The 15,104-nt window shown below is 38.8% G+C and overlaps 1 protein-coding gene and 2 long non-coding RNA genes across 4 annotated transcripts in view; 2 read left to right on the top strand and 1 right to left on the bottom strand.

Moving 5' to 3' along the window:
• Window positions 1–9,763, top strand: part of RHOBTB3 (Rho related BTB domain containing 3) — a 54,664-nt gene extending 44,901 nt beyond the window's left edge. Inside the window, exons 11-12 of one of the 2 annotated variants that reach the window (XM_025438186.3) lie at window positions 1,107–1,203; window positions 6,838–9,763. In XM_025438186.3, the coding sequence (XP_025293971.1) occupies window positions 1,107–1,203; window positions 6,838–6,953 (213 nt within the window). In that variant the 3' untranslated portion in view covers window positions 6,954–9,763. The remainder of the gene's footprint in view (window positions 1–1,106; window positions 1,204–6,837) is intronic. The other variant, XM_049108204.1, reaches the window with a different exon arrangement.
• The window catches only part of LOC118354281 (uncharacterized), a 42,503-nt gene that overhangs the window by 25,223 nt on the left and 2,176 nt on the right, over window positions 1–15,104 (bottom strand). The window contains exon 2 of the long non-coding RNA XR_007409703.1: window positions 14,031–14,204. This is a non-coding gene — a long non-coding RNA (uncharacterized LOC118354281). The remainder of the gene's footprint in view (window positions 1–14,030; window positions 14,205–15,104) is intronic.
• LOC118354280 (uncharacterized) overlaps window positions 11,674–15,104 on the top strand; it is a 20,281-nt gene continuing 16,850 nt past the window's right edge. Inside the window, exon 1 of the long non-coding RNA XR_004814498.2 lies at window positions 11,674–12,221. This is a non-coding gene — a long non-coding RNA (uncharacterized LOC118354280). The remainder of the gene's footprint in view (window positions 12,222–15,104) is intronic.

Raw genomic sequence — 15,104 nt, 5'->3', positions numbered from 1 at the left:
GAATGACATTTTAATGCATGCTGCAGCATGGATGAAACTTGAGGACATTATACTAAACAATAAACCAGACAAAGAAAGCATAACTATTGTATAATTCAGTGTTTATGAGATACTCAGAATAGTCAAATTCTTAGAGAAAAACAGAATAGTGGTTACCAGGGACTAGAGGTAACTAGGATAAAAGGGGAATTATTATTTGATGAGTATAGAGTTTCAGTTTGGGATGATAAAAACATTCTGGAAATAGTGATGATGGATGTATAATAATGTGAATGTACTTAATGCCACTGGTACCCTTAGAGAAGTTTAAAATGGCAAATTTTATGTTATGTATATTTTGCCACAATAATAATAAAAAGAACTATACTCATGTATCAAAGTGGCCTGCCAGCAAGTTACTGTAATCTGAATTGAGTGGTTAAATGGATCAGTGAGTATCACTGGACTGGCACCAAGGTGATGATGTCATGGCCGTGTTGCCCTGAGTTTCCCTTCCATTAGGTGTTGAAATCCAGAATGAGAAATGTGCTGGAAATCCAGCTCACAGTTATAGGACATCCTAGTTAGAAGCAACTCTTCAAACATAACCTTCTCATAAAGCTGTGTCCACACTGAAATCCATACCCTTAGGTTGATGACATTTCCTCCACAAAATATTTTTTGGCTTGCTCCTCAGGTAAACTTGTTTAGATAACAGCCAACCATGTACCTTTGCTAACCATAATCTTATTTCTGCTGCACAGATATAAGTGCAATTAGTGAAGGCCATGACCTTAGATTAAAAGCTTAAATGAAATGCTTAAGAACCTCAAATAGTCTCTGTTAACCACTGATCCAGCGTGCCTCTGCTTCAAGACATTTAGCTGCTCCAGCACCAGTGGCTTGATATTCATTTGATTTGGTTTCTTCACTGATGTAATTTGATTATTACATGTAAATAATTCTCCCTCTTACTTTTTGCTCTCAGAGTAGGCAGGAGGCTGCATCGTGTATGGACACAGGCAGCATGGAGGCGGGCTCTCCACTACTTCTCACAGACCATTCTCTCCACCTGTTCATCACCTCGATGGTTATTATGTACAACATTGTTTCCATTTTTCTTGCAGTTTCACCACTCTGATTGCCTTTCAACCTGGCTACTTCATTTCATTGCCACTAACTACCTCATCTTCAGCCAAAAGCCTGAATTTCAGGATCTTTCAGGTAGATTGCCAATTTACTATTTTGAAAAAAAACAAAAACAAAAAACTTTGTCCTTTGTTCTTAGGTTTGAGACATAGCTTGTAGGAATAGTAATTGTTTAAAAAAAAAGGTCAAAGAAAAAAGTCAGTGTAATACATTCCTCTTAAGTACACAGTGTGGTAATTGAGGATATGTTAACTTACAGTCATCTGGTTATAAAAGTAGTTTGACTTGTGTTACACAAGAAGCTTCCTAATGATTGTTTCATAGCTCACATCCATTTTTAAGTGTACCTTTTTCCTGAAGTAGACAGATAAGGTGGCCTCAGGTGGCACTTCATTGTGATAAGTGATATCTTGGCTTTAACCACGAGAGTCAGAAGCAAAATTTAAACAGTACAGATTTAAAACTTTTTTCTTATGAAGGAGTTGTAACTATCATTTATTATTTATAATATGTAGTTCTATTGTTCTGCTATCTATGTTTATTTAAGTATATCTGTATAGGGATCCATCATATTATTTGGAAACAACAGTTTTTATATTGATCAAAGAATGTTGCAAAACTTACTGACCAGAGAGTATACATCATGTGATCTTTTAGGTAAATTGTAAAGATTAAAACCAATCAAGCTTCATCTTACTGTGCTACATGAGATAAAAGAAAATGAGAACAGAATAGTCATCAGAGGAGACAGTCAGTTTTGGACATGATGATTTGCTCATGTTACTTAGAATAGGCTCAAGAAATAATCAAGTTAAAAGGCAAAAAAGATAGCCTAGTTAAATAGTTTTTTTTTTTTTTAAGATTTTATTCATTTATTCATGAGAGACACAAGGAGAGAGAGAGGCAGAGACACAGGCAGAGGGAGAAGCAGGCTCCATGCAGGAAGCCTGATGTGGGACTCAATCCCTGGTCTCCAGGATCAGGCCCTGGGCTGAAGGCAGGTGCCAAACTGCTGAGCCACCCAGGGATCCCCAGTTAAGTAGTTTCAAACTCTATAAACAGGGAAGTATCCTCGGAGATACCTGCAGGCTCTTTGAGGTCGGGGCAGCAAGTGGGGAGTGACTGAGGGAAGAGGGGAGAAGGAAACAGAGAACTTGAAATTTGTAATTCTTGGACTCCCTGGCCCTTCAACTAAGGTAGTTCCACTTTTAACTTTTATATCTTAGAATTCTGCATAAAATTTTACTTATAAAAGATAACCTGCTGCTAAAACGTTTGAAAATCTCTGGCTTTTTTCAACTTCTTGCACAGTTAAGGAAATCAGGAAACAGTCTATTTTTGGCAGATATATTCAGTTAGTTGACAAACATCATATGCCTATTGGGAGGCTTCTTATATAAAATGTAACTATTAGTGCAATAGAGCAACATAGTAAAGCAGAATATAGATATTTACTAACCATCTACTTTGTGTAAGAAAGAAACAAGTTCTATTCCTAGAGAGAAAACATTGCTGCTAGTAGGGGCATTCTTTAAGAAATCAATTCACAATGAAAGGAGTGAACATTGTGATTTTTAGAACCACCTTTGTTTTGCTGCCTTAGGTCCCCTTCATTCATAAGAGAAGAGTAAGATTATTTTCCATTTACTGTCTTGTGTAGGTGAATGCCACACTCTTACAGCCTATAAATCCTTTGAGTTATAAATTTTTGTTTTATTTTATTATTTATACAATTGACTATAAAGGGTGGTATAACCACCTGGCATAGTGTGGACCACACACTCCAGGGTGTGATCCGGGAAGGTAGGGTAAGAAAAAGAGGCTGTGTCCTTGATTGTCTTATGTTCCTTTGATGGGAATTAAAAAAGGCATCATGAATGCTCTGATTCAGTGGTACCTGTTTATATTCAGGACCTGCTGTGATGTGTCCTTGTGGGGCAGAGAAAAAAGCCCCTGGTGGTTAAGGGAGAATTAGTCTAATTTAGAGGTGGCACACTGGGAATCTGTGGATCAAAAGTAGCTGATTATAGTCTGCCAACGGGTTTTATTTGGACCACATGATATTACTTTTTTTAGTGTCACCATTTAAAGAGATTAACATGTCACATCTTAAAAATCCAAATTTCTGGCTTCTTTTGAAAAGTTGGAAGATCTGATTACCTTGGACCCATCTTCCCACATGGCAGCAAACTGGAACTTAGCTATGCATTTAAAGGAGCATGTCTCCTCCAGAATGTTCTAGTTGCCCCTCTGTGTTGTCTTACATTTGAACTGCTTCACATGGTCACTTGAAGTTAGAAGGGTTCTTGGTACAATTTATAGCTCCCTTAAATACTATCCCATTTCCAGTTTCAAAAATCATCACGTTTTTATTGGAATTCTGTGAACTGTTTTCTCCTGCTTGAGAATTCTTCTTTAGAGGTGGTTAGCAATTGAAAAGTGAGACTAGACAAGATGTCATGTTAATGCTGGTATTGATACATCAGAACTCAGTTAAATAGTTCATTAAATATTGGATGTATTTTATGTGTTGGACTCTTAAAAACAAAGAGCAATGCATAGGAATATAAGTTACCCTTAGCATTTACGGATTCATTATTCTCACAGTTTAATTTAGCTCAAAATTATGTAACATATTATATAATATGGAATTTTTTTTGTTCTGATTTGGTTTTTGCTGGCTGCCAGAGCTTATCTGTGGTAATTTTTCTCTCTCTCTTTCTAAATCTCAACCAAGGGAGTAGTCTTATGTCACCTTTTCTTACTAGTGAAACCTACATCTAACTTCCCTGAGCTGCTAGGAAGTTTCTTTTTGTCCAGGTTTCTTTTTGTAGCCTGGATCATGACCTCATTAATCTGAATCATAGTATATGAGGTCACAAAGTAGGTGGAGAAGTGGGAACTGATTCAGTAGAAGGAAACTTAAGTACTCACAGAAGGGAATACTGATGAGAAGCAAGCTGATTCACCCAGCAGAATACCAAAAAGCCTTAGAAATCTGAGAGACCAGGTATTCCAGAAAGCAGAATGAGGCTTGGGGCCGACAGCTGTAGAATTAGTTGAAGGTTATGAAGAAGGGGGCACCTGTGTGGCTCAGTCAGCTGAGTGTCTGACTCTAGGTTTTGGCTTGTGTCATGGTCTTAGGGTTGTGGGGCTCTCTTAGCATGGGGTCTGCTTGAGATTCTCTCTCTCTTCCTCCCCCCTTTGCCCAGCTCACATGTGTGCTACCTCTTTAAAAGATATAAATAAGTAAGACCTTTTTATTGATTTTTTTTTTTAATTTATGAGAGACATGGAGAGAGAGAGAGAGAGAGAGAGAGACATAGGCAGAAGGAGAAGCAGGCTCCATGAAGGGAACCCGATGCGGGACTCGATCCTGGAATCCAGGATCAGATCCCAAGCCGGAGCCAGACACTAAAACCACTGAGCCACCCAGGCACCCTAAAACCTTTTTTAAAAAAGTTATGAAAAAGCTTTACTGCACTCCATCCCACCCAGGCAGGCAGCTCCTTCTCTTTCATCTTCCTAGGAGACGGGAGGTTTATTCTTGGAGATATTAAACCAAAAAAGTTATAGAATCACAAATTCCAGGTATAGCTGAGATTGGGTTAAGGAGCTGAATTGAGAACCTAGGGCTCATGTGAAAGTACACATTGTATATCAAGCCACCAGCCTCCTTCCTGTGTCCAGGTTCTAGAATGCTGGCACTGGGTAAAATTGAAGTGTCTTTGTTTGGCCTTGGAGAAAAAATATATAGATGCAATCATTTGTAACTTCCGTCAGTGAACCCAAAAGTATCTGCTCTGTTATTCTACCAATGAGTAAGTTCTACCCATGACCACAAGATATCCAAACAGGCATCTGTCTATCCAATCAGCTCACTCTTAAATGTAAGAATATAACTGAGGATCTTTAGGTATTTTAGGAAATATCTAACATGAAAGATACCAAAACCAAAAGAAAATTAATAAAAACAAAAGAGAAAGAATTTAGAGGAACAAAGAATAGAAAAACAGCCTTTAAAAATCCTAAAATTAATGTCCTCAGAGAATAAGAGACACAAATCTACAAAGCAGGATAGAATGTTATTTATAAAGAAACAATATTCAGAGAGACAGAAAGTAGAATGGTGGTTGCCAGGCCTGGGGAGAAGGGGAAATGGGGTGTTGTTTAATGGGTATAGAGTTTTAGTTTTGCAAGATGAAAAGAGCTCTGGAGATTGATTGCATAACAATGTGAATGTACATAACAATACTGCATATATACGTAAAAGTCATTGAAATAGTAAATTTTATGTTATATATGCTTTATCATCGTTTAACAATACAAAAACAAGAAATTGTTCTTGGAAATTACAAACATGATACCGAAAACAAAACTAAACAAAAAAGCATCTAAATAAATAAGAGTTGAAACAACTACATGTGAGTTGAAAGATAAAGATGAGGGGATCCCTGGGTGGCGCAGCGGTTTGGCGCCTGCCTTTGGCCCAGAGCGCGATCCTGGAGACCCGGGATCGAATCCCACATCGGGCTCCCGGTGCATGGAGCCTGCTTCTCCCTCTGCCTGTGTCTCTGCCTCTCTCTCTCTCACTGTGTGCCTATCATAAAAAAAAAAAAAAAAAAAAAAAAAAAAAAAATTATTAAAAAAAAAAAAAAAAAAGAAAGATAAAGATGAGGACATCTCCCAAAAAGTAGGACAAAAAGAGAGGAGAGAAACTTTTTTTAAAACTTTGAGCTCAATCCAAGAGATGAAGTATCTGATTAAAAGAAGTTAATACAGAATGAAATAGTGGAGAGGAAATTATCAAAGAAATAATACAAGAAATTATCATAGTCCTGAAGGACCCAAGTCTTCCTATTGAAAGGATCTGCTAAAAGCTCAGCTTTATGAGTGAACAAAGCCCATCACTAGAACATGGAAGAACACCAGCTATAAATAGAAAAACATAAAAGTTTTAAAAGAACACAGATGACTTGCCAAGAGCTATAAATCTGAACGGTAGTCGAGTACTTAATGACCTTAGAAACTAGAATGCAGTGGAATTCTGTTGTCAACATTCTGAGGGAAGTTGTCCACCTAGAATTCTGTACCAAACCAAATTACCAATTGTGTGTGAAGAGGATAAAGATGTTTCACCACAAGCAAGGTCTCAAAAATATTTCATATGTAACCCCTTTTTCAGGGAACTAATAAAGGTTATACTTCACCAAAAATGGAAAATAAACTGAGTCAAGGGCCTGGAGTCCAAGAGCTGGAAGCACGAAGCAGGCCTAGAAAGCAGGGCAGTGCAGGGCTCCGGTGAGGGTGCAGAGCTTGTTTGGTGACTGGCTGGGGAGAGAACAGAATCGAGAGGGCCTCGAAAAGTTTGGAAGGGTGAGGCAGCTACCAAGAAAACAATGAAAAACAAGTCTGTTGCCATCTCCAAGAAAAATACATCTCTCTTGGAAAAACAAAAGACTATAAATACTACTTGATGAAGCAGTGGATCAGATGTATATTGTTGCAAATCACATAATAATATAAATCCTGATGACTGATTTCACCAAAGCTGTGTTAAACAATTGTGGAAACCTTGAGTTTGGAAAGGTAGGGGATATGTAGCCAAGCTCGGAGCTCATCCGTTAAATAGGAAATCAATAGTTAATATCTAAACTTGATCCAAAATAAAAATATATGCAATTAACATTCTTTTTCTAAAAATTTTAGTGGAAGAACGCAGCTTTGTTGAAAAGCACAGATGGCCATCGAATATGTACTTGAAGCAGCTTGCGGAATACAGGAAGTATATTCACTCTCGGAAATGTCGTTGCTTAGTAATGTAACCCAGAGCTTTTATATACATTTGCTTATTATTATTATTATTATTATTATTATTATTATTATGAAGAAGGAGAAGAATGGGATACCTCTGTGTTCCATCAAGATTATGTGACTGAAGGCAATGTGGGCGTTAAAAGAATTAGCATACAGCTTAATGTGTTTGTTAGTTCTCTGAAAAAAATTACTATTGTGGTCTTAAAAGGGAACAAAATATACCATAGGCTAAAACTATGGCTTCACCATCCTAGTATATAAAGCTGTCCTACAGCTAGTATTTCCTTTTAAGATGCCCTGTTGCTTTAGTGATATTGATACCCCTCCCAGTTAAGAAATATTTAAATTAAAAAAAATCATGTAGGATTAATTTAAATTTTTCATCATGTCTGATTAATTGCTCTATTAAAATAAGGGGCATTTTAAAGACCCAGTATGACTATTTCAATAATGAAGAATCCAGAGTAAAGCTGATCAATCTGATATTTTAGGAATAGAAATTTGCATGGGATTTTGAAAGTGAAATGCCACGTGGTTTCAAATGAGTGACAGTATTTGAACCATCATGAAAAGAATTTGTTTTTTATGTGGACAACCTAGCTGAGCCACCTGTCTCTTCCATGGGCAGGGAACCTAAACAGGGCTGGCTTTACGGCCATGTAACCTCTAGTGACACTGGGGCCCCATGCTTGGTTCGATGCTCTGCTGTTGCCATTTTGAAATTCTTGATAATGTTTAAAGAAAGGCCTTGCATTTTTGCTTTGTACTGGGCCCCCCAAATTATGTGTATCTCCTAGCAGGATATGTACTGTATTTTCTTGCTCAAACATCATTCTCTCTGAAACCAAAAAAAGAGGCACCGACATGGAGGGAAGAGCTCATATAGGATTTCCCATCCTTGGGGAAGTCTGTACCATCCAGGGCCTCTGCTCCACCTCGGCGGGCCAGAGAGACATGCTTTGTGTTTTCTCAGCTTTCAAACACTCACGGTTCTGGATCTGTCACAGTTGAACAAATGCATTCTTCCTCCTTCTCAGACTGGGATGTTGATAAAAGCAACTGATCAGTGTGAATTTAAAACAGTTATAAAGGTCCTCGTAGGAAGAGATGCTTTCTAGAGAACTTGCAATCAGTGGCTTAAGAGTTTTTGGTTTTGTGTACTTCTAAGCTTAAGGAGGTCAGCAGCTCAAATTGTTTGAATTCTTTCTGAGGACTGCAAGATTATTTAATGAGGAGCAGCATGAACCTTGTCCTTCAAGATAAGTCAGTAAGTTAAAAAGTCATAAATCAAAGACTCAGTACATAGAAAATGGTACTAGGATAGAAGTATAGTTTCCCTTGTATTACACAATCAACAGAAATAATTACATTGGAAGCTCACAAGCTGAGAGATGGAAAACCAGATTACTAGTTATTAACATCATTTTCATCTGTAATTCAGTATTGGGATGTATTTTTTTTACATTTCTAATGACTTTTAAGGACACCGAGTGTTTCCAACTATTCAAACATTTGATGAAACAGTTTTATACCATAGTATTAGATATAATACGATACAGTTAGTCCTTGGATGGCTATCAACACTGTCAGAGTAGAACAGTAAAAATGCCCTATATATATCTTCCAAGAAACCTGATTTTAATTAGATCGTATTGGTGAAGATTACTGGAATGCATTTTATGTTTTTGTATTTTAATCACTTGAGTTAATCAACTCTTGGCAAATCCCATTTGATAAGGATAAGCATTGTAAACAATAAATGCGATAGTAGATTTCTAGAAATTCATCACATTTACAGTCTTTTAAACCACAGTGATAGCCTTATGACCTTATTTCATAAGCATAGTCTTTGCCCTATGTGAATGACAGCACTTAAAATTCTAAATCAATAACCTTTGAGGTAGGAAATGGAAAAGAATATTAAGTTTTAAAGCAAAATAAAGTATTTTCTTGGTAATACTATTTAACATTTACATAGACCATAGATACTTTTTAAGTTGTTTGACCTGGATGGAAGTTGAGTTTGGAAGCTGGTGCTCTGTAGGTATTGGTTGAGATTGTCGATTTTATTATGAAAGTTCTTTACCACCTGTGTGAGAGACTCAAACACATTGATGTCGTGGCTCCTCAGAGCTAGTCAGAACAGTAATCAAATTAGTTTTTAAATCTAGACTCTTCAGTACCTTTGAATTAACTCAATTTAAAATAACAAGAAATTTAAGAGTACTTATAAACTATCTTGGAGAAATGAGTGCTCCTTTTGAGTTTGTTTTGTTTTTAATTGAAAGAGTATTTCTAGATGAATGTACGCTTTGTGTTCATCTCTGCTTCAATATATTCACCAATCATTTTAATTAGAGAAGATACTGAGTGATAGAACTAAGGCCTCTTCTTTCTGGGCCAGGTTTTCACCTTAAATAACCCTTTGTATACTTCTGACTACTCTCTGTTCCTATTATAAAAGAGTAGGTTTATAAAATAGAAGTTTCAGTAACATAACTGAAATTCACCCGTCCAGGCCAGCATGGTGGCCTCCTATTGGACAGTGGCAGAAAACCGAACAATTGGATAAATTTAACTTCCAAGACAGCTAAACTTTTCAATTGTAATTTTAAAAACTACACTACACTGATGTACTTACTTAGGAAAAAAAATTTCCTCGAGTACTTTATTTTATTTAATGCTTCTGTTTAATTCAATCTTTAATAATTTTGCTAAGAAGGGTATGTGTGTATTTTAATATAGCCTGACCTGAATTTATATGTTTTTAGTTTTAGTATTTAACATTTTGTAACAAATAAACCTTTTTTTAAAACAAGTTTAACATGGTGTCCTACAGTTCTTTAATCTCAGATGTTGAAATGCTGGATGGAATAAATTTGGGAATACTGTCTGTTTCTCAAGCATAATTATGTTTCTTGGATAATCTCCATAGAATATTGCTGATGTTGTAGATGCCTGTGAGAAGATAAAGAAATTTATATTGCCTATAGCAGCTTGTACCAGAATTTCTCTTAACAAAATAATTGCCTTTATGCAGAAAAATGCATTGATAATTATTTAGCATGGAAGTGAGCCCTATGGGCTTGAGTATTGGTTGGGGCCAAGACTTTTGAGAAGTAGAGAAGCCACTCTGCATAATTAAGGGTTAAGAAGTTGGAATTTCCCAACCCAATGAAAAGGCATGCTACTAAAGGGAAGAAAATACTTGCAAACATTTATCTTATAAGAATTAATATCTAAAAAGTATAAAGAATTCATACATCTCAAAAGTAACAAAGCAAAATAAAACAATGTGATTGAAACATGGGCAGAGAATCTTAACAGAGATTTTTTTTCCTAAAGAAGACATAGAGAAGGGCACCTGGGTGGCTCAGTGGTTGAGCTTGAGCCTCTGCCTTGATCCTGGGTCTTGGGATGAGTTCCACATCAGGGTCCCCTCAGGGAGCCTGTTTCTCTCCCTCTACCTATGTCCCTGCCTCTCTCTGTATCTCTCATGAATAAAGAAATTTAAAAGAAAAAAATTTTTTAAAAAGAAGAAGACAGAGGTGGTCAACAGGCACCTGAAAAGATGGTTCAGTGGAGAAATCCAAATCAAAACCACAAGGAAGTATCCCCTCACACCTGTTAAAGTGGCTATTATCAAAAAAGATGAGATAACATGTTGGGTAGGATGTGGGGAAAAGGGAACTGTCATACAGTGCTCGTGGATATGTAGATTGGTGCAGCCACTATGGAGAACAGTGTAGAGGTTCCTCAAAAAATTAAAAATAGAACTACCATATGATCTAGCAATTCTACATTTGGGTATTTATCTGAAAAAAAAAATGAAAATACTAACTTGAGGCGATCTCTGCACGTCCATGTTCATTGCAGCATTATTTACAATAGCCAAGACATGGACACAACCTAAGTGTCCATCAGGGATGAAGGGATAAGGAAAGTGTGGTGTATACGTACAATGGAATTTATTCACATATTAAAAAAGTATGAAATCTTTCCATTTGTGACAACGTGGATGAACCTTGAGGGGGGTTACGTTAAGAGAAATAAGTCAGAGAAGAACAAATACCATGTGATCTCACTTATATGTGGAATCTGAACACAACAGACTAACTGTGGTGATCATTTTGCAGTATATACAGATAGTGAATGGTTATTTGTACACCTGAGACTAATACAATGTTACATGTCAGCTATATCTTAGTAAAAAAAAAAAAAAGAAGAAGAAGAAGAATGTGGGACTTGCCAGGCCTGAGGAGGCCAGATAGGAGAGGAAGAAAGACAAGATGATCATAACATGAAAATGGTTTGTGCACTATAATCTCTCCCCAGGTTAGCAAATTGCTAGTAAAGTCTGCTAAACTCATAAATGCCTCCACTGTTCCCCTGGAATTATGTTGCAAACACAAATCTGCCCTGGCAATATGCTCTTCTAGAGGAACCCCATGCCTGTAGAAGAACCTCCACAGCCCTCACTGTCATCGCAGGCTTTCATAACTAGCCTCGACTGTTTTAAAAGCCTTGACATGGGGATCCCTGGGTGGCTCAGCAGTTTAGCGCCTGCCTTTGGCCCAGGGCGTGATCCTGGAGTCCCGAGATCGAGTCCCGCGTCAGGCTCCCGGCATGGAGCCTGCTTCTCCCTCCTCCTGTGTCTCTGCCTCTCTCTCTCTCTCTCTCTCTCTGTCTATCATAAATAAATAAATCTTTAAAAAAAAAAAACAAAAAACCTTGACATGTGGAAGACGGACTCTTCCATGGCTTGGGTTGGGTTGCCATTCCCTGGGTATTTGCAAACTCATGCATATCCTGTAAAACCCCACTTAAACATCCTATCTCTTTTGCTCTCTACGAGGTTAAGAATTGCTTCTGTGTGTGAATAAGAATGAATTGCTTCTACAGGTGTTTTTCCTTAGCTCCTTATTCATACCTTTTATGGCACTGAATGCATTTTAGGTATTTATGGAGGGTGGTGAATAGTCAGCTGTAACTTGAGGGCAGGGGGACAGTGTCTTGATTTATCTTCATGACCCCTCCGTAACCCTCCGACAAGTATGAGACTGACATAGACCCTGTGTAATAAATGGCCCTGAAAAGGCCAGGTTGCTTCCATTGGACCAATAATCAAAAACTTGTTAATTCCAGGAAGTAGTGTGCTCACTCTTGAAGCTTTGTTTGCCCTGTGTCAGGAGTGGCCTGAGTCAGCTGGCACGTGGGACATGGAGTGACCATGATGGCTGGTTCTCTGGGGACTCAATGAACAGAATGGAAGAGCGGTAAGTTCTGCACCATTGAGGGGGGTGCAGATCATGTACAAAGTGACCTGCCTGGGAGTCGCCATGGAAGGTCAGCAGAAAGATGAGCTGGGGGGACAGAAGTTTCTGCTGTGAATAAGGAAGGGGAAGCAGCTCCCAGCGTTACACACAGTGTTTGCATGCAAATGAGCCTGTAACTGCCCTGAGCGACTTCCTTGGCACTCGAAGCTAGTTCTCAAATTCTTAGTTGTCCTGCTGGACTGTCAGAGCTTAATGCTCTTGAAGGCTGAGCTCAGCTCCTCATGTATGACTTAGTGCCCGTCTTGTTTTGTTAACAGGAATGAGTGTCCTTTAATTTATTCCTTCTTCCTCTAGCAGCTACATCATTACTGGAATGTTTTTCTCTTAATACTTAAACCTTCTCTGACTCCACAAAGTTGCCAGAGGTTTAGTCTCTGCTGTGTTCAAGCAGAGCAATTCGACAGCCAAAAGATATTAAAAAGGTTTCTCATTCTTTTTATTTTGTAGTGTTACCATTTTCTAATAGGTAATATGTTTGTGAGGCTGAAAGCTCAAAACAATACAAAAAGTATACTTTGGGAAAGGAGTCCTGGCTCTCATGTGTTTTCCTTCACCCCGTTTCCCACATTCCCCATAGTAATCACTTGCATCTGTTTCTTAGGCATCATTACAGTGTTTACTAACATGAATATGAGCACTGAAAATGCATATTTTCATTTTCCTCCTGTGGTAGACAGAACAATAGCCCCTCCCCCCCCTTAAAAATATCCACATTCTAATCCCCAGAACCTGTGAATGTTACTTTTCAGGGCAAAAGGGATTTTTGCAGGTTTGATTAAGTTAAGGATTTTGAGATTGTTCTAAATGGGTCTCTCGTAACCCCAAGTGCCCTTAGGAGAAGGAAGAAGTGCAGTAAGAGTACAGGAGGCAATGTGGGGAGGAGGGGTTTGAAAATGAGACAGGGGTCATGAGCCAAGGAAGAAAGGGAGTCCCCAGAAGCTGAAAAAGGCAAGGGAACAGATTCTCCCCTGAGCCTTCAGAGGGAACCCTGCTGACAGCATTAGCCCCTGCAGACCGATTTTCGACTTCTGACTTCCAGATCTATAAGAAAACAGATTTGTGTTGCTCTAGGCCTCTCGGTTGTGATCATTTGTTACAGCAGCAACAGGAAACTAATACACCCTTTTCCTTCACACAGAGGCGACGTGAATGACGTCCTTTGTCCTCAGTACCATTTAAGGGGGCAAGTAGGGTCTCAGTACCTTTAACTCTGTAATTTATTAAGCCAGCTCTTCTCAAACTATAGTCGTCATCAGAATTACCTGAAGGGCTTTTTAAGAAGCAGAATGCTGGGCCCCAGCCCAGAAGTTCTGAATTTGCGGGTCTTGGCTAGTGCCCGGGAATTAGCATCTGAAACAAGTTCCCAGGTGAGGCCCATGCCACTGGTCCACAGAAACCGCATAGACAACACTTCCATGTCTCTTGGGTCTGAAGCATGCACCTGCCCTACTCCAGGGCCTCCTCCCTCCCCGTCCTCTATCAGTTTGAACTTTGACCTCTAGACCCAAGGCCCACCTCTGGGTCCTTGATAGTTTTTCTAGCTCTGTTACGCTGCTCTCATTTTTCTGATTCTGCTTCTTAAAGAGTTTAAGCGAAAGCCAACAGTTTCCCTCGAGACCTCGGCCTGTGCTGCAGCCAGGCAAAACCCAGCTTCCCAGCATGATTCCTCTTTATTGGTGGGGGTGAGGGTGGTGAGTGGGGGAGAGTCAGACGCTCAAGGTCACACATTAAGCCTCCTACCGGACTCACCTCACATTACCGTTGACCTTCAGTCTCTTCTCAAACTCAAGGTTTCTCTGGGCTTATGCTGTGTGCTGCGTCTTTGACCCTCTTGCCAAGCAGGTGATGCAGGGCTCCGAATTCTCCGTGAATGAAAGTAAAACAACTTCCAGAAGGCCTTAGGCCCAGTCCTATGTATGTGCTCTTGAAAGGTTTAAAGAGGAAATGTGAGTCCCTAAATCTTTTTTGTTTACAATGACAGATTTTGCTACTGTTCCCCCAGTATACATTTTTTTTTCCTGAAAATTGTCTACCTCTTTGTTACCTAATTCTCTGATTAAAAAAAAAAAAAAAAAAAAAAAAAAAAAAATCAAGCTGCTGTAAGAATTGGAAGCAACACTGGAGCATAATCATAAATAATCTTTTTTTAAACTGAAGGTCCTAGAAGGTCAAAGCATGGTTAAACCAGTTTTGTGGGTCCCAGGAATGCTTCCCACAGGTGTTCCTAATAGCCCCTGTTCCCTTTACACAGGCTTGCTTCACTCCTCTGAATGCTTTGCCCTTCCTCCTGGTTGGAAGTCTTGCTTTTTGGCCTTTGCTTTAATATGTTTAAAGCTGGAGAAAAATAACTACAGTTTCCTCAGTTTCAGCTTTCATAAAATTTACACAGACCACTTTTATTTTCCTAGAAATTTCTAATTCTCTCCCCGTGGTCCCCATGGTAACTGGACACATCATTGTTCTTGGGTCTTACGTCCCCTTTGTTGGAAGAAGAGTAGAGTCGGTTTTCTAAGTTTATACTGACTTCCTCTGAGGAATGAATTGTCTCAGAGCAAACTGGGACATTTTGATGTAGAGTTACCTACCAGAACGCCTGAGAGGCCACAGATGGAACCCCTGGTAACGGGTAGTAGGAAGGCAGACTAGAATGTAGCAGTGCCCAGGTGAGGTTTGAATGATGTTCTTGAATAGATGGGAAGCAAAAGTGAAGGCATTTCCTTAGCAAGAATCCAAATATAAAGCAGATCCTTTGGATAAAGTAAATTGGGATTTATCGTAAAGAATTGCCTGGATATTTTCCTAAGCCGCATGCCACCAAGAAGA

This window comes from Canis lupus, chromosome 3, assembly GCF_003254725.2.
Source record: "Canis lupus dingo isolate Sandy chromosome 3, ASM325472v2, whole genome shotgun sequence".
Classification (NCBI taxonomy): Eukaryota; Metazoa; Chordata; class Mammalia; order Carnivora; family Canidae; genus Canis; species Canis lupus.
The sequence above is the reverse complement of the archived record's forward strand: the minus strand, read 5'-3'. Positions and strand labels throughout refer to the sequence as shown.